We start from the raw sequence: 23,433 nt of genomic DNA, 5'->3' as shown, positions 1-23,433 counted from the left end.
TTATGTACTCATGCCTTTACCTGTGCCTTTACTTCAACATGCACAGGTTAATGGCGATATTGTGGGTGTTAGAGTTCAGAATAGGGGTCCATGTATTTCTCATTTGCTATTTGCAAATGATTCACTGCTATTTACAAAAGCTTCTCTTCAACAAGTACATGCAATTAAAGCTTTGTTATAGGTGTATTGTAAAGGTTCTGGTCAGGCTGTAAATTTGCAGAAGTCATCTTTAACTTTTTCCCCAAACACTCAAGTTCATTTCCAACGCTGGTTCTCTCAGGCAAGGTTTAAAGTATCTCACGATACCATGCGATACTAGCCGATACGTATCCATATTTGACCCAACCGATACGATACATCTCGATACGTCTCTCCATTGAATTACCCTAAAATACATTAGTCAGAGCGATACAATCTCGATACAGGACGATACGTCTCTTAAAATCACTTGACCGATATGATACTCGATACCGATACTTTAAACCTTGCTCTCAGGTGTTGCATATTCCTTATAATTCAGGACCAAAAAAATATCTTGGATTGCCAACTGATCTTGGTGGATCTAAAACTGAGTTGTTTAAAGATCTTAAAGAACGAGTGGATGTGAAGATCAATGGCTGGAAGTCAAAACTATTAAGCCATGTTGGGAAAGAAATTCTTCTCAAGTCGGTGGTCACAGGCAAGGTTTAAAGTATCGGTATCGAATATCATATCGGTCAAGTGATTTTAAGAGACGTATCGTCCTGTATCGAGATTGTATCGCTATGAGTCTATGACTAATGTATTTTAGGGTAATTCAATGGAGAGACGTATCGAGATGTATCGTATCGGTTGGGTCAAATATGGATACGTATCGGCTAGTATCGCATGGTATCGTGAGATACTTTAAACCTTGGTTGCAGGGATACCATCATATGCTTCGTCTCATTTTAAACTTCCTCAATCGATTCATAAAGAAATCAAGAGATCATCTGCAAGGTTTTATTGGGGAGATTCAGAAAATCAAGGAAAAATTCATTGGCTAAAGTGGGATAAGATGTGCACATCAAAACAGTCTAGAGGTGTGGGTTTTCGTGATTCATATCTTCATAATCAATCCCTGCTTTGTAAAACAGCATTTCGGATTTGGTCTAATCCAAATTCTCTTATTTCTTCATTCTTGAAGGCTGTGTATTTTTCACGTACAGATTTCCTAAATGCTACAGTGGGGAATAATGCTAGTTGGGGATGGCGAAGCATAATTTGGGGGAAGGAAGTTCTTTCTCAAGGTTTGGGATGGTCAGTAGGGAGGGGAGATTGAATTCACCCTTGGACTGATAATTGGCTACCTATGGATGGAGGTATGAAACCGACTTCCCCTCTTGATCCTTTTTCCACAATTGCTTCTATTGAAGATTTTATTGACCATGATTGAGATCTTGGCGGGAAGAGGTTATGCGGCAACATGTAATTCCCTTTGATGTGGACCGAATCCTTTCTATAAATTTGAGCATCTTCCAACATGAAGATGTACAACGTTGGTGTGCATCTTGTAATGGAATTTTTTCGGAGAAGAGTTGTTATCATATGTTGAAAATTTTGTAGGAAGAAAGGTGGGCAGCAGCAACTTTCTTCACTTAGAGGAGGTGTTTCTATAATTCCAAAATCGGTGTGGAAGGCCATTTGGTTGTGCCAAACCTTTCCCAAAATTAATAGATTCTGTGGAGATGTTGTGTGGATGCTATTGCAACTGGAGACGCCTTGCAAAAGCGACGAGTCCCATTAGATCCATCATGTAATCGTTGTGGAGAACTTGAAACAGTGGGTCATATTTTTCTGGGTTGTAGCTTTGCGAGAGCCGTTTGGTATGGCAGCTCAATTGAATACTCACCAATGCCAGGTTCCTCTCCTTCGTTAACTGATTTTATTTTTGAATGGTTGAGTTTCAAGCAATTGGGTAAGGAGGAGTTTCGTGCAATCTATACAAGATTTGGTTTCATATTATGGCATATATGGCTTGCTCATAATTTGTTGATCTTTCGACAAAAAGACATGCATCCGATTGTGGTGATTCAATAAGCACAGAAGGCTGCTGATGAATTCTTGACAATATTGCAGAAAAATAAAGGAAATGATAGTCATACGGTGGATTCTCTACATGAAGATAACAACTCAAATCAGGTGTCTTCTCTTCTTTTTTTCTTCTCCAATCTATATCTACAGTTCTTACTGTATTATGTGATGCTAGTTTTACAACAATTGAAGAGCAAAATGGGATTGATTATGCTTTTCTTTCTCCAAGTGGAAGTCTGCTGCATGCTGTTTCGGATCCAAAAAAGATTTCATCTTCATTAATGGGTGAAGCTTTGTGCTTTTGTGAATATATGATACCTATCCATATTTGACCCAACCGATACGATACATCTCTTTACGTCTCTTCATTGAATTACACTCAAATACATTAGTTAGAATGATACAATACTCGATACAACACGATATGTCTCTTAAAATCTCCTGACCGATATGATACTCGATATGGATACTTACTTTAAACCTTGTTTATAAATATACTTCCACCATTTGATTTTCAATTGTTGAATCATATTTTGCTTACCTGGCGTGATGAACACCGTTGGCTGTTTCAAATAAAAATCCATTTTTCAGACTTTTTTTATTTGAAGAATTGCCATTCAAGCAGACCACAGCCTTCGATCCACATAGTAAGGAAGACCAGTGACTGAGAGTGAGTGTTAATGCAAACCTGGATTGCCCACATGATGTAGACGTGAAAATGAGCGACAAAGCATCTCCATTTCCCCAGACAATGGCCTTCAAATCTCTGCAATCTTTCCTTACTTGCTTTACGTCTTTCTCACCTCTTCGTGCTTGTGCCGCAGCTTCCATTTACTCCCCCGAGGTCTCCATCTTGTCTCTCCAGTGGCTCTTCTCTTCTGTTTCTCTTTTGCATCTTGGTTAGTTCCTCGTCTGTGTGTTTGATTCTCTTCCTCTCCACCTAGAGTGATGGCATCTTCGGTGATGCCCTTGGCCAGGGCTCCAAATTCCAGCCATTACAGAACATTCAACAACCTATCGGCACCGCTAAAACCTTCCTGCATCTCTTTCCCTTCTACCCATGACTCCAAACATATGAATCTATCGCTCTTCAACCCTCTTTTTATCCGCTCTCGATTCAAACCCAGTCTCGCCCTGGAGTCGAATGTCCCCTACTCTTCAAACCAGGTAATGATAGTTTCAGTGACCCTCTCGATCAATTTACCTCTGTTTTCGATAAAGCTCTGAAATTTATTCTGGGTTCTGCTTTTCAGGGTTCAGAGAAGCTCGAAAGCAATGCAAAAAGCTATGAGGATTGGGATGTCTGGTCTGCCAAGTTCTCTGGAGCTTCGAATGTGCCGTTTCTTATACTGCAATTGCCTCAGATCGTTCTCAATGTTCGGAATCTATTGGCGGGAAACAAATCAGCTCTCTTTGCTGTTCCCTGGCTGGTGAGTTAAATTTGATTGCTTGTTCTAACTATATGAATCTTGGGATTCTCTGAAAGTGGGGTTTTCCCATTGAGTGCAGGGCATGTTGACTGGTTTGCTCGGGAATTTATCTCTACTTTCTTATTTCGCGAAGAAGAGAGAGAAGGAGGTGGTTCTGGTTCAGACTTTGGGTGTTGTTTCCATTTATACGGTGCTTGTTACGCTTGCAATGGCCGAAGCAATGCCTCTTCCACATTTTGTGGTGACATCGGTTGTTATTTTTACGGGTCTCATTGTGAATTTTATGTATTACTTCAACTTTCTTAACGATGCCGTCTGGAGGCTCTGGGAAGATTTCATTACTGTTGGTGGAGTTTCCGTGCTTCCCCAAGTGAGTCTGTAGAGTTACTTGAAACTAATTTACACCTTGGAATTTAATTATTGTAAGAATTGTTCATGACCTTGTCAATTCTGGAATGTGGATGCAGGTTATATGGTCGACCTTTGTTCCTGTGATTCCAGATAGCATTTTGCCTGGAACAATTGCCTGTGCTTTGGCTATTGTGACTGTTGTTATGGTGAGTTTCATACTTCCTGGTCTGTGTTCTTCTTCTTTCAGTTATGCTGGTTTAATCAATCATAATTCCGGGCTTCCGGGTACCTAATTTAACTGATCATGTGATGTGCAAACTTGATTTTGGGTATGAGAAAAAGAAATGGCATTGCCAGTTCTGGGTCGTAAGGATTCCTGAGCTTCCATTCCATTTTTTCCCTCACTGACTCTTTTATCAATCAATGTAATGGTGGAGAAAATTTTGGAAGTATGTGATTTGTTTTTCAGTGATCTTGGAATAGGAACTGAAGACATTTTTATCCAGTGGAATTTGTAGAGTTACCTTAAAATTGAGCTTAAAATACAAAGAAGCATCTAATAAAAGATTATATATCCAAGCCAGCAGAAAAACTGGGTAATAATGAGAAGAAAGAGGAATGTAAGATGTACTTCTCATGGGGCCCCACTTATCTGAGTATTTAGAACATCATTAGCATCAATTATTGTAGCCTACACATCATCTCCATGCATCAAGTCATCTTTGTATTTGAAATGGACTTCTTTGAACGCTTGGGCTGTTTTGATGGATAGTACAGAGATGGGTGTATCTCCATCATCCTGGTTTAAACCGGTGCAATTCCAGTTGCATTTGATTGCTGAGTCAATGAACTATGAGTCTCATGTATATATCATTGTGCTTACTTCTGCCATTTAGGCGTATGCTGGCTTATATGGGGCTCAAATGTGTCCTTTGATTACTAAATTGACTCAGTTATTATTCAGGCTAAATGGGGCAGCTACATTTATCCTGTTTTACTGTCCAATCTTTGAAATCACCACTTCCCCAATTATCATGAGAAGCTATGAATAGCAAGATTTCCCCCTTTTGGGGTCAGTATGACTGATCATCAAGGGGGAAGATGCGAATAAAACTACTGTCATCTGCTGGAACTGTGCATCCATGTAAAAATCGAAATTGTTCACCATGTAAATACTGACTTGGTGCAAGATTTTGGATGGTCTGGAATGCAGTTGATAGCATAGATTCATTTTGTCCGGTTAAATTTGCGTTTTAAGTCGAATGTGGTCACATTTTCTCTCTTATTTCCTCTACCATTGCTTTTATAGAACTGTAAAAGAAATAATTATTAAAAGAATAAAACGAAATATTTTCCACTAGGCTCCATCTGGAAGAATAATCCACTTACTCTGAAAGTCCATTTCCTTTTTTGCATGGCAAGTACAATCTGAACCAATTTTCTCTTTCTTTGGCTTTGTTATTTCGTCGGCTTTTTAGAGTATCTAAGAAGGCAAAGAGCCAGGTTACCAGCTGGTATTCTCTTTTGTTGGAGAGTCTGCTATGTACCAAGCAAATGCATAGCTCCTTGGAGTGTAAAGCGTGCTTTCTTTATTTCATAAGTACACTTGTCTTTTCAAAAAGAACAAAAGGTGCCTTCTTCTGATCTGCAGTACCATGGCTTGCAGGCACGAACTGGAAAACTCCCTGAGAAAGGTGTGAAATTTGTTGGGTCTATATCTGGATGGACTGCCACACTACTTTTCATGTGGATGCCAATTGCACAGATGGTAATTTCAAACATAACATTTTTGCAGGATCGAATATTTATGTCATTCAATTTTGATCTTATGGCCATGTTGCTTTCTTTCCAGTGGACAAATCTTCTGAATCCAGATAATATCAAAGGCCTTTCTGCTTTTTCAATGTTGCTTGCCATGATTGGAAATGGTCTTATGCTCCCACGTGCACTCTTCATTCGTGATCTCATGTGGTATATTTTAGTCCTGGCAAACTCAATTTTCTTTGCATTGACCTCAAATAGCTAATGATGTTTGTTCTTGTTCTTCCTCTTTTTTACAATACTGTGACTATTCTGCCTCATAAAAATTGAACTATATCTATGGATTAGTTTTTTGTCTTCAAAATATGCTCTGGAGATATTTGGGAATTTTTTGACTATTGTTTATAAGACAGATAATATAGATTCTTGTTGTTAATCTTGCTGATTAGGGATTCAATGCAAAAGACTAAATAGTGAGTGTCAAAACAGTGAAATGGTAAAGCCTCTAAGCTAGGAGTCTCTAAAAAGAAAACTGTCAAAAAACTGGGCAGATGGATGGGCTGATTGGTTTTGTGGAATACTGGTTTAGATTTGTCTATGCAATTTACCAATATTTGATCTGTCATGAATTTAATTACACAATGTGGATGAAAACTGATGGGGTGAAAGAATGCATCTGTCGGCTGTTGAGCTGGAAGAATTTCATAAAAATAATAATACAAAAAAGAGAGAATAAAAGAAGAAGGAAATGCTGAGTTTTAGCTACAGCTTGTCTTAGATTCTAAATGAAATATTCTTTTTCTAGGGCATGATTCTAAACAAAGTCAAATTCTGGTTTTTGAAACCATTCTGGATGCAGCCAGCATGTTCAACTGGCCCAATTACACCTACTTGTCGATCCTTTTCTACGCTCTCTTTTGAACCTGTTTCAGTTTGTTATTTTATCTCATTTCTCTTGAAGATTCCTGCTTTACTTCAAAACTACTTTGATGATTTACTGTTAACATACTTTTCTGAATACTGCCATTAAACCCTCATCATCAGACCCAGATTCACAGCAAATCAGGGTTATACCTGTTTTGACTGTATCTTTAATATCCCAATGCCCTCAATTACAGAGGGAAATTAGGAGATGAAGAAGAGTCTCATGTATGCTATATTGTGTACAAGGCCAGACATTTGTTATTCTATAGGGATTGTGAGCTGATATCAGTCCAACCTGGAGAGCATTGGAATGCTGCTATAAGAATATTCTTAATCATTTAAGAAATACTAACGATCATATCTTGGTATTTGGGTCGGAACAGTTGTAAGTCATGAGGTATACAGGTTTGATTTTCAGACAGAAAAAAGGATAGAAAAATCCACATCGGGGATGGTTTTCATGGTAGAGGGTGGAGGTGTTAAATGAGGAAGTGTGAAGCAGAAGTCTACAATTGTGACAACAAAGGGGCAATAGCTTAAGTCAAGGAGCCTAGGGCTCACCAGAGGAATAAGCATGTTCAGCAGAAGTACTACTGAATTATTATGGAGATTATCCAACAGGGTGATGTAGCTGGAAGATTGCCTCAGCAGAAAATGTGTCGAATTCCATAAGGCTTAGCACCAGCTATGTTTTTGAAACGTGTAGACCTTATGGGTATAAGTCATATGGGAGATTGGCTTTGATGTACAAGTGGGAGATTGTTGGATGCGTGTATTTCAAACCCGGATCAATTAATAGAATGTTTATTAATTTTAATTATGCATTGCATAATTTATTTGGGCTTAAAGTGGTTCCTTGGGTTTTCATCCAAAATGGTTCTCGACTAAACCTATACATATGGTCATTGTGTTGTATATAAATAGAAGTGAGTTTTTGGTATATAAGTGCAAGTAAGCGTATCATGTGTGTATAGAATTGATACCAGTGAGAATCTCGAATGGGTTGCTTCCAGTTATTAGGGCACCAGATTCGAACCTATCATCTGACCTTTGAACCAGAGAGGTCCTATTTACTGCAATATTGTGCTGCCTTTTTTGGCAAGCCAATGTTTGAAGTCCTATGGACCATATATTGGCACACTGGATATGCAGTCTTACATTATTAGTAATAGAGATGCTCGACATGGAATCCAATGTCCTTGGTTCGAGAATATCAAGAGAGAGAAAATATTGATAGTTGGACATAAATCTGGTACCAGTGCCATTTATATAAATTGTTTACAAAATTAATTTTAAAATATATAATTTTTTCAATGTCCGAGATCAATATCAAAATCTCTAGAGCATACTTATTCAATGAGTTGGGGTTAGCAGCATCTAAATACATGCCTAGAGCTCATCATGTGATATTAAAATTGTGGAAGGTCTCATATGTAAATTAATGAGTTTAATGATAATTATTGGGAATTGGTTAATTATTTCATATTATATGGTAAGAAGGTTTTCCACCCTTGATTTGTAGTTGTTGCAATATTTGAGAAGATAAAATCCTTTATAGATTCTACCTTTCCCATTATAGTAGAAAAGGTGTTTATTTATTTATTTATTTTAGAGAGTACATGTTCACCAAAATTGCATACCATAGTTTTTGAAAGTTATGTGTAGGAAAAGAAGAAGAAGAAGAAGAAGATATCCACTTGGGATTGTAATTATAAGAAAAGAGGGATGAAGAAAAAGGCTACACAATTATGGCTCTTACCTCTCCTCTCTTTCAATTTTTCTTGCTCTCCCTTTCTCTGTCTTATTAGTGTGAGGGACTTTTGGTGATGTAGTTCCGGCACCAAATTGGCCAACTTCCCTGCGAAATCAACTTAGGGTTGATAGATTTGGGTGTTGGGCCTCTGTTCAGCAGGTTTGTGGGCCAACTCCATGGGCCTAGAAGTTTAGTGTTTAGGCTAAGGACGAAAATAGGTTTTTATTTTGGTTTAGTTGGTCTAGTTATGTATATTCTGCCAAACTTAAGTTATAAGGGTAAAATAGTCTTTTTAATGTTTATTTTTAGGTTAAGTTATGTTTGGTAAAGTCTAGGATATGATAAGAAGTCCTTTTAAGTTTAGTTATAAGAGTCCTATTTGAATTTGGATTAGTATGTTGAGTACAACTAGGAAAGTCAGTTTCTAAATCCTAATTTCACTATGTCTTCTTAAGTAAGGGTATAAATAAAGCCTTGGGCATGTAACAGAATATAGATTGGAGAATACAATTAATACAGAGAGTGTTGCTGCCTAAGAAGAAGGGTTAGTAGAGCTTCTCATCAATGGTAGGGGACCTCATGTGATCGAGTAAGCAACCTAAGATTTCTATTTGAAGGATTCTCCTTCGCCAGGGCTTGTAGCATGTTTCCACTTCCGCATCTCCATCACCCCAACAGCGCCTAGAGTCAAGTCGCTTACCTATTCCCCTTCTCATATAATCCTCTTCCCCCCCCCCCCCCCTTATTAATTTCTTGAATTTTTGGACTTTTCTGCATACCCAAAATTCAAGGTCGAATCTACGTCATTCGTACGTTAGATCTGTCCCAAACTTTATTAACCTCATCCCCCTAAACTTAGTGACCTTCCATCCCAATTCGACCCCATTGGAGCAACCAAACCTCGATCTACCCATCCTTGTTATTTTGATCCTATTTGCCCTCCAAAATCAAGTTACCCAATATCTCCAATCCAAAACCATTAAATCTTAAAAAGATTATTGTTAAGAACAAAATATAAATTCCTTTCAAGTTTTAACCTGTTCCCCTAAGTTTTCATTCCATCTCAAATCTACCCCATATCAAGGTATTTATCTACCTCCTGTGGGATGGGCTAAAGAATCCTTCATCCCCTAAATATCCTTCTATCTCTAACCACAAAGTCCTAACTTAACTTTTTGCCTAACATCATCCCATCACAGCCCATATTACAAAGAACCCCCATATCCCATAACCAACATTTCAAGAAATTCTTTCTTGTTCCCATATGTGTTGGTTTTATTAGAAAAGATCCTGGAAGAATTGGCCCTCCCACTTGAGGCTATATCATTTTGGTATGGGGTTTTTGAAACCTCAAATGCTTGGTGTTTGAAGGATTACTTCTACAAGTTTACAATTGTTCTTAACTTCAAGGAATCGAATAGATTGAACCACTTTTTACTTGCTTTTGGATTCCTAGGGGTTACATTTGTAGCACTAAGCAAACCTAAAAATTTCCTAAATAAATTTTATTTGTTTTATCTCGATCCAAATTCGAATGCCAAAACAATGTTCTTTGATCCACTTCCATTGTGCCATTGTTTTGGACCAAAAAATATCATACAATTCTTTTCTTTCTTGCATTTGTACAAATTTTGATTTGAATAGGACCTCTCAAGTCAAAGGTCAAATGATAGGTTCGAATCTCGTATCGAATAGCTGGTAGTAACACATGCAAGATTCTTACTGGATTCTATTCTACACACAAATGATATGTGTGCTCATGGTAGAAGATCTTGCTCTCGAGTGAGATCTCACCACCTTGAAAAACTGAGATCTCAACCATCTCGGCGAGATCTGGTCGAGATATACAATTTTTTGGTGTCAACTCAATGACCCATCTCGGAGGGTTTTAGGGTCCCAATTGGCTTGAAACTTTGTATTTAGCCTATTTAAAGCATTTTGAACACATTGGTGACCTTGGATTTGTCAGAAAACAACCTTATGTATGATTTCTAAGTCTACCCATAATGTGAAACCGAAATGTTGTAGGATTAGGGAATGCAAGGTTATACAACATGTAATATATAACCTTTAAGGCATAGAAATGAAAAGCAAGTGTATCAAATACATCAAGTAACCTAAATGTTATCAAAATTTCATCTATATGAGTGTCAAAATCTCAATATTTCAAGAATAGAATAATAAAATTATACAACCATTAGAAGTTCTATACAAGTCATTAAATCATAAGTTCATAAGACAAGCAGAGAATTATTGATCTTCCTTCGATGTTTTAGATGTGCTAAGAGTAGTTGCAAGTGAAAATCCAGCCGAAATCCACAAAAAAGGCAAAAATTGAGAGTTCCAACGAGATCCATGGCGAGATATGGCTAGATCTCAAGTGAGATATTCCAACTCTCTACTCTCGACCTCCACCTTGTCTCGCCTATGTGAAAAAACAAGATATCTTGAGATCTCGCAAGATCTCCCACCATGTGTGTGCTTGCATTTATATACCAAAAACTCATTTCTTATTATATAAAATGCGACAACTGTATTGACATAATTTCTGGTCCCATCCCTAGTGGAGAATCATTTTGGGTGACCCAAGGAATCTTCTTAAGTGCAGTTAAATTACGGAATGTGTAATCAAAATTAATAAATATTTTATTAATTGAACTTGGTATGATGGATACATATCCAATAGAAGCTCTTGAAAGTTAGATTTGACTAAAAGAGAAGGTCAATGTAGAACTTCGTGGAAGATCATCAGCTGAAAAAAGTAAAAACTGAAAATAAAAAATAAAAAATAAGGAAAATTTACACCTACCACCCTTGAGGTATAACACAATTACTAAACACTAGTAAAATTTTTGATAAGTACTCATGGTTTTAGTTCACAGTATTGGAATTAGTATGTTTGACAAGGCAATTGATATGGTGTCAAATTTGGTTCCAGTCGATACCAGATGGGTTTGCTCTGCTACTTCTCATAAAATGAATTTTTGGACTTTATTACCCCTTCTACTCATTGTGCAACTGATACAGTATGAACTTGGTAATGGTACCAACAGGTTCCTACCTACAGGATCAGATACCCTCTATCTTGGTAGCGGTAGCCACAGGTTCCCACCCATAGGATCAGATACCCTCTATCCTGGATCCCCACATGGTAGTGGAGATGAGGATGTTGGGATGGATTGGTCATAAAACTAGGAAAGCATAAAGCAAGGGATTGATCATATTAAAACTGATTTTGGAGTAGCTCCGAGATATGCTATGCTATCAGAAAGTCATTTGAGGTGGCATGCCCATGTCAAACTTAGGCCTTTAAATGCTCTAGCGTGGAAGACTAGTTTGATCAAGATTGGAGGAACTAAAAAGAGCCTGTGGCAGACCGAAGACCTTTAGAGAAGTGAGGAAAGACATGGACAGCTCAGGCCCTGTCTCAAGTATAACCTTGAATGAAGTGGATTGGAATGCAAGGGTCCATCTCATGGACCCAATTGGTACGCACAGCCCAGGCCCTGTACCAATTATGACCTTCAGTGAAGCTGACTGGGCTGCAAGGATCCATGTATGGACCCCACTTAGTTGGGTAACACTACTCTTGTTGTTTTTGTATATCTTGGGTTGAGCCAATCATTTTCTTATGGATCCTGTGTACATTGTGTAAAAATGAAGTGTAGATATGCAGTTTACTGGAGTCAGGTTTAATGCACTTGAGTTCATATTCTGTTGCTTACAAGGGCAGTATCAATCTGGATATGTTTTATGCATGTAACTGGAATCTGCCCTTGATTTGAGACGAATTCTCATTACAAGACTGGGTACTGCAAATCTGTTTAAGGGCTACAGAGACTTAAAAGTTTATATATGGGCAACTCATTTGTTGCACTTATTTATTCATCCAGAAAAACATTTTGTTGCACTTGGATAGTTGATTCTGCTTTGGCTTCTTGTTTACAGGTTCACTGGTTCATCTTGGGCATCTGTTCTCTATGGATGGGGTAACCTTATCTGCTTGTACTGGTGTGTTGCCTACTTATCTTTTCTTTCACCAGTTTCCTTTTAATTTCCCTTGTTCACATGGTTACAGATTCACATCTAAACCTGTGTTCATTCAACAGTGGAAAGGGGAGAGATTTTTTGGATAGAAAAGCAGTCATTTTTAGGGTTAAAAATGTGTTCTGCTACCAAATTGATATTTTGCCTAAATAATATTTGTCTGACTATATTATGAGATTTTAATGGGATCTGCGAAATTGGGAAATTTCATTTTTTTGAAATTCTGAAATCCAGCCAACCAAATACATTACTAGAATATTCTTCTTTTCTCTTTTGTCTCTTATCTAATGAACACAGGACAAAATAGATTGAACTCTGTTGGAGATTGGAATCTAAATCCTTGTTTTCTCCTTCCAGTTTCAACAGTATCAGCAGGGAGTTCTTCTTCTCAGCAACATTTGGGCTTTTGGCTTGGATAGGTTGTCCCTTTATCCTCTTTTTGACATTTTAGTTCAATGGAGTATATTTCTTAATGTCAATTTTACTTGTTTATGCAATTCTGGCATCTTGGAAGGGAAAATGAGAGGATCCCATGAAGACATCTCTGTCACAAGACAATGTGGTTGAGCAATTCATGTGCTAATATATAGAACCCCCAATGATTTGTTTTGATAGTCAAATGCTAGAATCATTCAATTGGTTCATTCTTTGCTAGAAGATCTCAGATCTTGCTGTGTTGAGCTCTATACTGGGTTATAGTAGGGCTATGGTATCCAAGAGCAGTTCACTTAGTTGTAGACTTCATAGTTTCAAAGAAACTGCTGTCCTTTGTATGGAAAAAACTAATTGGGACCGTCTCTGACTGCCCTGCTGTAACAGGAATAACTTTCTGGGGAGACATGAAAGCTTATAAATACAGCTCACCTTTGAGATCCTTGAAGGAGCTATTTGTTGGAGCCTAACTTGGTGATGGTGCTTTCCATTGATTAGTCGCAAAAACTCAATTGGTCCTTACTTTGCCATGGAGCTGAGCTGTTCAAAACAACTCTGAGTTGCATACATGAAAGATACACACAGAGTTCATATCTCCAGATATAATACACCAGTAACTTGCTCTGTGAAAGGTGAGTTCTCAGACAAGTTATTACAGTGGATGAAGTCTTGTAAGTGATGGATTTCAGTTCTCTCAACCAGAGAAAGCAACATCAACTGTTCTTTATTTATTACCACTTCAGGTACACTTCATTTATAAGAAATGTGAAACAATTTTCTCTGTCATCCTGATTAAGACTTACCTTGTTCCCCCACTGTTGTAATCATCTCTTGTTTCAGCTTTCAGCCCTTAAAATGGATTACTTAAAAATAGTGCTGAGGATTAAACAAGCATATGGTTCATCTAATGGATTTCCCCCAAACGTTAGTAGAGTAGCTATGCAGTGAATCTAACTCTATTGGGTGGATAGCAGATCATGCTGTGTCTCAGAAGAGCATACTGCACTTTGACCAGTGTGTAGTGGATATTGACCAAGAGTTAGCTAAGGCTTTTTCCCCTGTAAGAACACACACTTGAGCATGATGGACATAGAAGAATGCAGGTAAAGAACTCTGTCTAAAAACATAGGCTCATGGTAGCATCTTGGAGCATAGGAACTTTAGTGGATAAGAGTTGAAAATCAGTATATGTATACTAGAGACAAGGTGGAATGGGGGAAAGAAAAAAATACAGGGGTAGGGACTTAAGATGACTGTAAAATTCATGCAGATTGAAAAATGTTAGTAGAGATGGGTAACCCTAACAATATGTAGGACAAGTGACAAGTGAGGGGAAAGCCATGCATACTTCAGGACTATTAACAAGTATGGTTTTCAATAGAGTTGACTGGACAAAAATGATTCATAAAGAAAGAAAGAAGGAATAAGTACATATGAATCTATGATATCTCAGGAAGTTTACATCCAACTGAAGAAGCTTCCATTCCCTTGCTCAATTATTACAGGTAGAGGTGAAATCTTTTAACAACTCAGAACTCTGATCCCTTATCCGAACAAAACCATATTTTGAACCTTCTCAGTTTGGTATAGAAGTGTAAATCTAAAACAATGTAGAAAAGAATGAAAATCATAAATAATTAATCACATTTTGCTTAAAGGTTTAGCTGGTTTGGAGAGGTTCCTTACATTTTTAGTGATATGAAATTGCTCCACTAAGCAGCGAATAGACTTACAACCCGTCCTTACACATCTCTCTTATGGATTATAGAGAAAGAACCCTTGCTACAATCAATAGCAAACCCTATACAAGAATTTTGTCGCAATACCCACATATCCCAAAATACCAATTCTCTCCCTGCATTCTGTTAATGGCCCAAATCAGCCAAAAAAAGGGAAGAATACAACACATCAAACCCCAAATAATTTTCTTATTATAGATATTAACACAAAGATAATTTATATTCTAAAAAGCTATTAAATCATTTTAATTCAGTTTAATTGTCTCTTAAACTTCAGTTGATTTTGACAATATAATCCTTAGATTCAGACTTAAAAGAGTAAAAGAGATGAGCATGACTTGATATTAAAAGACTACACAAAACACAACTATTTTTTCTTGGATTTCAGCTATTACAGCAATCTGCAAAACACAATTAATTCAAAACTTGTGAATGGGCCCTAGTTTGGTTGGTGAACTCCACATTCTCCTCTGTTCATCAAAGCTACCAATCACAGCAGATTGATTTTTTTGTCCAAACAAATTTCCCAAGTTTTCATGATATGCCATGAAGTAAACACTTTCTTATACTTTGGCCAAAAACCTTTGCTTTTCATTGACCTCAATTTGTCCATCATTGGATTAATCATCTGCAGCAAGTACTTTAATGGACTTGACTTGAAAAGTTTGGTTCAGATGAGGATTGTAATTAGCCATTATTGGTGCACCTAGGAGTTCTTTAAAGTCTATATCCTGTAGTAGAAACAACCATTCATGAATTATTAAAAAGCTGTTAAAGGACAAGAACAGAAAACTATGCAGAAAACAATGTAAATCACAGAACCACAATTACAGTTTCACACAGATTTATGTGCTTCTGTATAATTTTCTACACAAACTTATGTGCTTTCTCATAATTTCCTATGTTAGATGAGATTTGTTACACCATCATTAGACTGTTACTATTGCTTACCCTCACACCTCTTTCAGATTGCATCGAAGAAAAAGAGCCATTGCTACAGTTTATAGCACAACTCTACGCAGGAAATTACTGAATAAATTCCCCTATAGTTCTTAAGTTGCCCTGCATGGACTCTCTAGTTCGACGAGGTTCCATTAGAAACATAGATTTAATACACATGTTGGGTCCCATGTTGTTTCAGGCCTCTAGATGCCCTGAGGAATGTTCTTGCTTATGCAAACGATGAAATGCAAGACGTCAAACCCTCCCCCCCCACTCCATTTCTCAAGCATATACATTCACAGACACACACACCCTTCTCCTCAAAACAAAAACAACATCAACCACTTGAGATAAGGGTTTTTAACTTCTAAACACCTTTATGTTTTCTCTTGGAAAAAGAAAAAATGAATTGGAATCACTTGTGATGATATCTACAATGCTTTTGTTGCAAACTGTATAGCCTTGAGAGCCAGTTTTGGGCAAGTTCAACTTCTGGTGACCTCCTCACCGTCTGCAACTTTTCTAAAATCTTAGGAGAAGAAGTGACTTGTCTTTGAACCCAAAGTGAAATCAGTCTGATTATGAGATATGATTCAAAGACTGTCTTTGCAGCAAAAGGATCAAGGAACATGTTAAATTCTGCAAATTTGTTTGAAGGAATTGTGAAGACGTTTCCTTCATTACTGTCATTGGAAGTCATGTGTCCTCCAACTATACATATATCCTGCAAAATGAAGTGAAGTGGTAGACATCAATTTTTTTGTGTTCTTTGAACAACAAAGTATTAGAAGACATGGCCAATCAGGATCATTCCTGTCGAATTGCCTGATCACCCTTCCAGTTGGCACTTGTTTGCAATAATTTATGAAAACTTAAAGAAAAACAAACTCAAACACTTTTCTGATGATGTTTGCTAAATTTGTTAGGGGTCCATTAGTCCGTACTGTAATTTTCTGTCTTTGATCCATTTTCTCCACAGTAGACTTCCAAACTTCCATTGCTGATAGTTGTCTATACTCTGGATGATCAGTATCTCTAAAAACTCCAGATTTGAGGGTTTTCTACATTGTACCTGAAACATTTGATATTTTCTTAATAATGATGGTAGAGAATGTAAAATTATTAATTTGGTGAATGGTCTTTGCATGTGTTTGGGAACCTGTGAGAATATTTTGGAATTTTATAAAGGGGTGGGGGTGGGGGGGGGGGGTTTCACCTTTCATGGGGTGGTAGGTTAGTCATTTCTCCCTTGTGCCTAGGCATGGGCAATACATGTTGGGAAAAATACCGAACAATGGGTTACTCTTTTCCTGCATGTGTAAAAGATCGATAGAGAAAAAATACAAAAAATGTATCATGAATAGTGCCCGTGTGGGGCCCACATGAATAGAATTTGTGTGGGACCCACGTGAAAGATAACAAAATAAATAATCACAAAAGAAACATAGACACAACAATATATAGGGTTCGACTTTGCCTATATCTACGGGCGTAATGAGACTTTTCACTATGAGAAAGTAGAAATACAACACTTTTACAGTGCTTGGATTTATAATTAAACCCAACCCTATATCCAAAATTGGATACCCTATACACCCTCTCTTAACTCACACTCTCAACCCTTGAAGAGTTTCAAACCCATTACTCCAACACAAATACACTTCACTCAGCTCTAACTATGTACTTGATGAGTTCCCTCGTGAGTTTTTTGACTCATTTCATTATCCCTTAGGCAAACCCACCCTTCTATTTATAGAGGGGGAAAAGAGGTTGAGAAAGAAAAGATTTTCATGCTTTCTTTCTCCCCTCAATTTTTCTCTTCATTGCATTTATAACACCTTGACATGACATTCTTGAATTCAATGTTTTGTAACTTTTGAATTCAAAATGAAATTCTCATCTTTACATTGAATATGATCTTCAAGTTGCAAGAGTTGTCAACAAACAAAATTATCTCTTCATTAATAAGGAGGATCCCACAAACTCCCCCTCCGACTCATAAGGAGGTGACAGATCATGCCTAACATGTTTCTGTAGTTGACTCTTCCTTTGCTGCAATTACCTCTGCTTTGTATATTTGGACTTGCGTTTTGTACAAAGTGCAACATTTGCTATCTCTTGCCATCACTAGAGATCATTTGGTAAGTTTCTATTGACTATTGCCAAAATGGTTATGGTATCCCTCTTCATCTAGCTTTCTTTCAAAGATTATATTTAAACGGAGTTTTGGCACGTACCTCACTTCCTTGAGAACCAATTGGCATCCGACATTTGTCTTGATGCACACATTACCTTTTTTTCACAATTTTTGAAATGCCATTTTTGCCCATCTTTACTGTACTAAAATCACCTGATTTAAAATGGTAAATAATTTTTTATACGGAGTAACATGGAAGGATGCAAATGAATCAATGACCCAATCCGAGTCATGGCATGTAGAAGTGAGACAAAATTCATCACTAGTTGAGACGATAATAATATCTCCATCTGAGCTAATGGCAGTGGTTTTTTGGTCTTCTTTGTCCTCACTCTGGTTCTCCATTTGTGCCTTAAGTTTTCTACAATCCTTTTTCATATGCCCTACCTTTTTACTATCGTAGTATGTGATCCTGCTCCTTGACTTGGATTTTCCATGTGATTTCTCATTAAGATGGGGTGATCTAGTTTTACTTCTCCCCCGCTTCTCAGTGATAAGGGCTTCACTGTGAGATGAGATTGAGATTTCATTTCAGTTTCGTTGTAATTTCAATTTCATCTTGAGTTTCCTTCACTAAAGGAGCCGATCGCGGGTTGAAGGAGAAAGGTTCCCTTGGCACAACTCCTCCCGTGCTGTTGCTTTCTGCTAACGCCCTTTCCTTCCGTGCTAGTTCGTGTTGTTCTATTCTGTTCTTCTTTGCATTTCTTCTTTTGCATCTACAGGCTTTCATCCACTATATCCATTGTGAGCTTCCCTTAAGGAGCCGAGTTACTAAGAGATACAACTAAAGTCTCCTAGCTTTTTGGCAACGAACTAAGCAATAACAAAGCCTACAACTCATCATCAAGTGTCATTTTCATAGAATTGAGTTGGTTAACAATACTTTGTATCTCATTTAAGTGTGTTATCATAGAGCTCCCTTCCTTGTATTTGAGATTTACAAGTCTCCTGATAAAGAATGCCTTGTTTTAGCCGTATTTTCTCTCATACATACCTTCTAGCTTTTGCCATAGTGAATGTGCCAAACTTTCTGTGGAAACATGATGATAAATAGAATCATCTAACCATTGGGGAATGAAACCAACAACCTTTCGATCTAATACTTTCCATTCGCGGCCATTTGCTCGGTTTGCGATGCACTTCTATGGGAGAATGTCTGAACCAACTCCACTGGACTTCCTATCATCTTTGCTCCCTTCATATATCCCGTCCTCCTTGGCATCTTCAACGCACTGGCTCGATTTGGGGGTCCTCTCTTATGGAGGGATAATGTTGTCTATTGACAACTCTTGCAACTTGAAGATCACATTCAATGTAAAGATGAGAATTTCATTTTGAATTCAAAAGTTGCAAAACATTGAATTCAAGAATGTCATAAATATCAAGGTGTTATAAATGCAATGAAGAGAAAAATTTGAGGAGAGAAAGAAAGCGTGAAAGCTTTTCTTTCTCAACCTCTTTTCCTCCTCTTTAAATAGAGGCATGGGTTTGCCTAAGGGATAATGAAGTGAGCTAGAGAACTCATGAGAGAACTCATCAAATATAGAGTTTTGAGAGCTGAGTTAAGTTTATTTGTATTGGAGTAGTGGGTTTGAAACTCTTCAAGGGTTGAGAGTGTGAGTTGAGAGAGGGTGTATAGGGGTATCTAATTTTGGATATAGGGTTGGGTTTGATTATAAAACCAAGCATTGTACAAATGTTCTCTACTTTCAAAGTGAAAAGTCTCATTATGCCCATGGATGTAGGCAAAGCCGAACCACGTATATTGTTGTATTTGTGTTTCTTTTGTGATTATTTATTTTGTTATCTTTCACATGGGTCCCGCACAAGTATTATTCACGTGGGCCCAACAGAGACACTATTCATGACACTATTCACAAATACATTTTTTGTACTTTATCTCTATCGATATTTTACACAGGTGGAAAAAGAGTGAACCATCTTTTGGTATTTTTCCTAATAAAAGCAATACATTCCTCAAAACTTTTCTCCTGAATTTATTCTTCAATTAGTGTTACTTTTCAGTCAGTATTATAAATACCTATAGGGGAAAATGCTATGGGATACCATCTAGGATCTATATGAAATGTTACTTTGCATCTATAGGTTAATCAAGTTGGTTAGGATCACTTGAAGAAATCCAAGTTGGTTTTTTTTTTTTGGTAAGAAATCCAAGTTGGTTAGGTGGCAAAACAAACCGTAAAAAGATCCCAATACTATATACATAGAGGGTGCATTGACGTACATAGATGATTATGCTATTATATAAGAGGTGGAAGTGGTTGAATGATACACAAATCAAAGTGAGAGAGACCTATCTAGTGTTAGGATTCTAAGGTTTAAAGTATCTCACGATATGATACGATACGATACTAGTCAATATCATGATGTAAATATTAATATGTGCTATCCACATTGGTGGTCTATCATAAGAAAATAACAATAGTAAATAATGGAGTACACAAATGCAAAGTGAGACCTATCTTTAGAAGTGTTTGGCCGAGGGAGTCTAAAGTTTATAAGCATCCTCACCTTTATTTTTAAGGGTTGAACACATAATCAAGCATTCAACAAACAAACGAGAACTTGATTAATGAGCCAATCATGACCTTCATTTAGTTTACTTTTTACTTTGGGGGGGTAAAACACCTTCATATGGTTTACTTAAAGATGTATATTGACGCAATCAAAAATCAACATTAGAGGAGTTTTGAGGATTACTTTATAATCTAACTCCTAAGCAACCATGTGGATATCATGATGTAAATATTAATATGTGCCATCCACCATTGGATGGTAGCTATTATAATAATTGCAATTCAATAGTAAATTAAGATTGATGTAAGGCTATATCATTTCCTAAAGCTCATGTTTAGGCCACAGCCCTCATGTTTGCCATGAGACTCAAATATTTCATGCAACCTTGCAAAATTTATCACCCATAATCAAGCATTTAACAAAATGCAAACGAGAACTTGCTTAATGAGGTGTACACCAATCATGACCTTCTATTTAGTTTACTGTATTTGCCCATCCGTTGGGACTCACCACTATTCAGATTTGAGGGTTTTCAATAATTTTACCAAAACATATATATATTAATAATAATAAAAATTTAGCAAACCAAAAATTTTTTAAATGAAATTTAAACCTGTTGGCTATTAGGTGGCACTCCAAGGGAAGTGAAACTATTTAAAAGAAAGAAAATGGAAAAACTATAAGAAAAATTTATGCATGGGTCATCTTATTAAAACTATTGTTGGGTCTCTCTTCAGTGTAAAAAATTATCTCTAGGTTTCAAACCAAACAATATTGTCTCTAATTGTTAACTTCATTCATATCTTGATTATTCAAGCTTTAAATCTTGGATGTTTGTTTTTCTTTAAATGAATGAATGAATGTTGTTTTACCAAAAAAAAATAAATTGTTAACCTCATTCAATTTTCATATCTGGAAGGACCAAACTAACCCTAACATGTTTAATAAATAGGATATAACTAAAATGCCTTTAAAACATTTTTTAATACATATGGGTGGGTGAAGGGAGAATATCACCCACCATATCACCCACCATCGGCATTGAGAGGTTGGTTTCCGAGGATTGTAAACCCTAACTTGTCACCAAATATTATCATTCAAATAAATTTGACACCAAAACCCATATTACAGGCAAGGTATTTCGGTTAAAGCGATTCTTTTTCTACAATTGCTTAGAATCCATTTACTCGGCTCACCAATCGACCATTTTTCTCTTTTTCCTTTTTTTTTTTTTTTTGCAATTCACCCTCGCCAAAAATCTCCTTCCCTCTTTTGCATTTTAGAAAAGCCCAATTACTGTTTTCTCATCTTTGAATGAAAAACCTCCGGGAATTTTTTTTTACTTCAAATCTAATAAATTAAGGAAACTAACACAATAATACAAGAGAAAACGTCAATGAGATAGGGTTTTACTGATTGATGATGATAGCTAATGTATAAATGTAGGGGTGTCAATTTGTAACCCGAACTATTAAAATTGAATCAAACATGTCCATTATAGCCTGAACCAACTCAAACCGAATCTTAGTGGGCTGTGTTTGGGCAGAGGAGGAACCTGAATGGTTTGGGCTTGTTCGGTCCCTTTGTGTGCAGCCCGTTAGTCCATTAGTCCTACTATGATATAGTTTTGGAGATGTTTTAGTGGACTAGTTCCCCCAACCCCTCCCCCTTTTGTTTTTTGAGAAATCTTAGTTTTTTTTTTTTTTTGGGTAAAAATAATCAAGATCTTAGTTTTCTACTAAGATATAGTTTTGGAGACATAGTTTTTTATTCAATAGCATCCACATTTATGAAACATCCATAGGTTTAATTTTAAGCTTCAGTTCTCTAATATATTTCAAGTTTAACCTCCATCCAGTGCCATAACAAATACCTTTTGCTTCAAATGCCCTCTGTTTTTTGCTCAAAATTTGTTGTTGAGAGTGAATAACAACATTTTGCAAATGGGCAATATGGTTTGAAAATGGGTTGGTAATGGTTTCAAAACTGCCCCAATTCAAATCAAATCAAATCAAATCGTTAGCACAAACCATTAGCCAACCCAAACCCAAACCCAAACTGCATTACATCGAAACCGAACTGAAACCGTTAATTTTGCAAATGGGTTGTATTTGAATTTGGTGTTTTTAAGCCAGAAACTATTAAGCCCAAACCGAATCTGCCCCAAACCCTATACAAATGTATTAGAAGTCCAAGTACATAATTTTTCTGGTTTTGGGTTTCATCATCTTCAACGAAAAAAGCAATCAACAAGCATAGAGACGGAATCTTCCAAGCAGTTTAAGAGCAGTGACCTTCATTGAAATATTCCACAAAAACGTTGAGAAATCTATGTCTACAATTCCAAAAGTTCGTCAATATATGTTATTCTCCAGGTGTGGCCTTTGTCACTCTTTGCCTCATTTTCTCATCCAACTAAGAAGATGGACCCAAATAACATATTTTGATGGGCAACTTGAATAAGTCTATTTATATGTTCTTTATGCTTGCAAACGAGGTCATGAGAGATCTAGGATTTTCATTTTAGGGTTTCTGGGTGAGAGTTCTTGTAATATTGTTCTTGGCTATTGCTTGTGAGATCTTTGTTCAGTTCTTCTTCTACATAGTGAAAAGCTATTTCTCTTCGCCGTGGATGTAGTGTCACACCACCCTCCGGTATTGGATCCATTCGAATACCCATGAATGTGATCCACAGTCACAAAATCAAGTTACAACACAATCTCAAAATATTACACACTATACCATAATCAAAAAGCAAGATTAAACATGTTTAGAATATATATTAAAGTTAGCAAGGATAAATATCAAAATTGTCTCAAAAGGAGTCTGAAAAGGAAATGCTAACTCTAGTTACAATCATCAATAAACCTAACAAAGTGATGTTCTTTCCACTCTATAACGTCAATGTCTCTATAAACAAACATCCTACTAATGGATCATACTAATGGAAGAGTTGAGTGCCATAGGAACACTCCAAACATGCACACAAATCTTCATGTGTAGTCTTCCAAAATTGATACTATCCTATTGTAGGTGTTTCTATTGGAAATATAATGTTAACAAGGGTAATTGTATAACACAAATGAAGTAGAATAATAAGTATGAGAATTTATTTGTTTTAAAGCATGAACAATCTCCTCATTGAACGACATAGTTATGTACATCCATCTAGTGATACACGAACAAACTTACTAGAGTCGAGATGTGATGGTGTTGGCTAGCACTTTCTTTAAGGTATATAAACAACCCAAAAATGCACACATGGGT

The 23,433-nt window shown here is 36.8% G+C and overlaps 1 protein-coding gene across 1 annotated transcript; it reads left to right on the top strand.

Annotated features, from left to right (window-relative positions):
* Positions 1-2,679: 2,679 nt before the first annotated feature.
* LOC148999797 (maltose excess protein 1-like, chloroplastic) lies at positions 2,680-13,561 on the top strand. The gene is made up of 9 exons (XM_089140431.1): positions 2,680-3,219; positions 3,306-3,482; positions 3,562-3,852; positions 3,950-4,039; positions 5,500-5,601; positions 5,686-5,804; positions 12,220-12,282; positions 12,676-12,737; positions 13,138-13,561. Exons 1-9 carry the CDS (start codon positions 3,001-3,003, stop codon positions 13,218-13,220), a joined length of 1,206 nt encoding a protein of 401 aa, XP_088996557.1. The 5' UTR covers positions 2,680-3,000; the 3' UTR covers positions 13,221-13,561.
* Positions 13,562-23,433: the final 9,872 nt, after the last annotated feature.

Source organism: Hakea prostrata, chromosome 11 (assembly GCF_041222555.1).
Source record: "Hakea prostrata isolate BN-2017 chromosome 11, UWA_Hpros_2, whole genome shotgun sequence".
NCBI classification, from domain to species: domain Eukaryota; kingdom Viridiplantae; phylum Streptophyta; class Magnoliopsida; order Proteales; family Proteaceae; genus Hakea; species Hakea prostrata.
The sequence above is the reverse complement of the archived record's forward strand: the minus strand, read 5'-3'. Positions and strand labels throughout refer to the sequence as shown.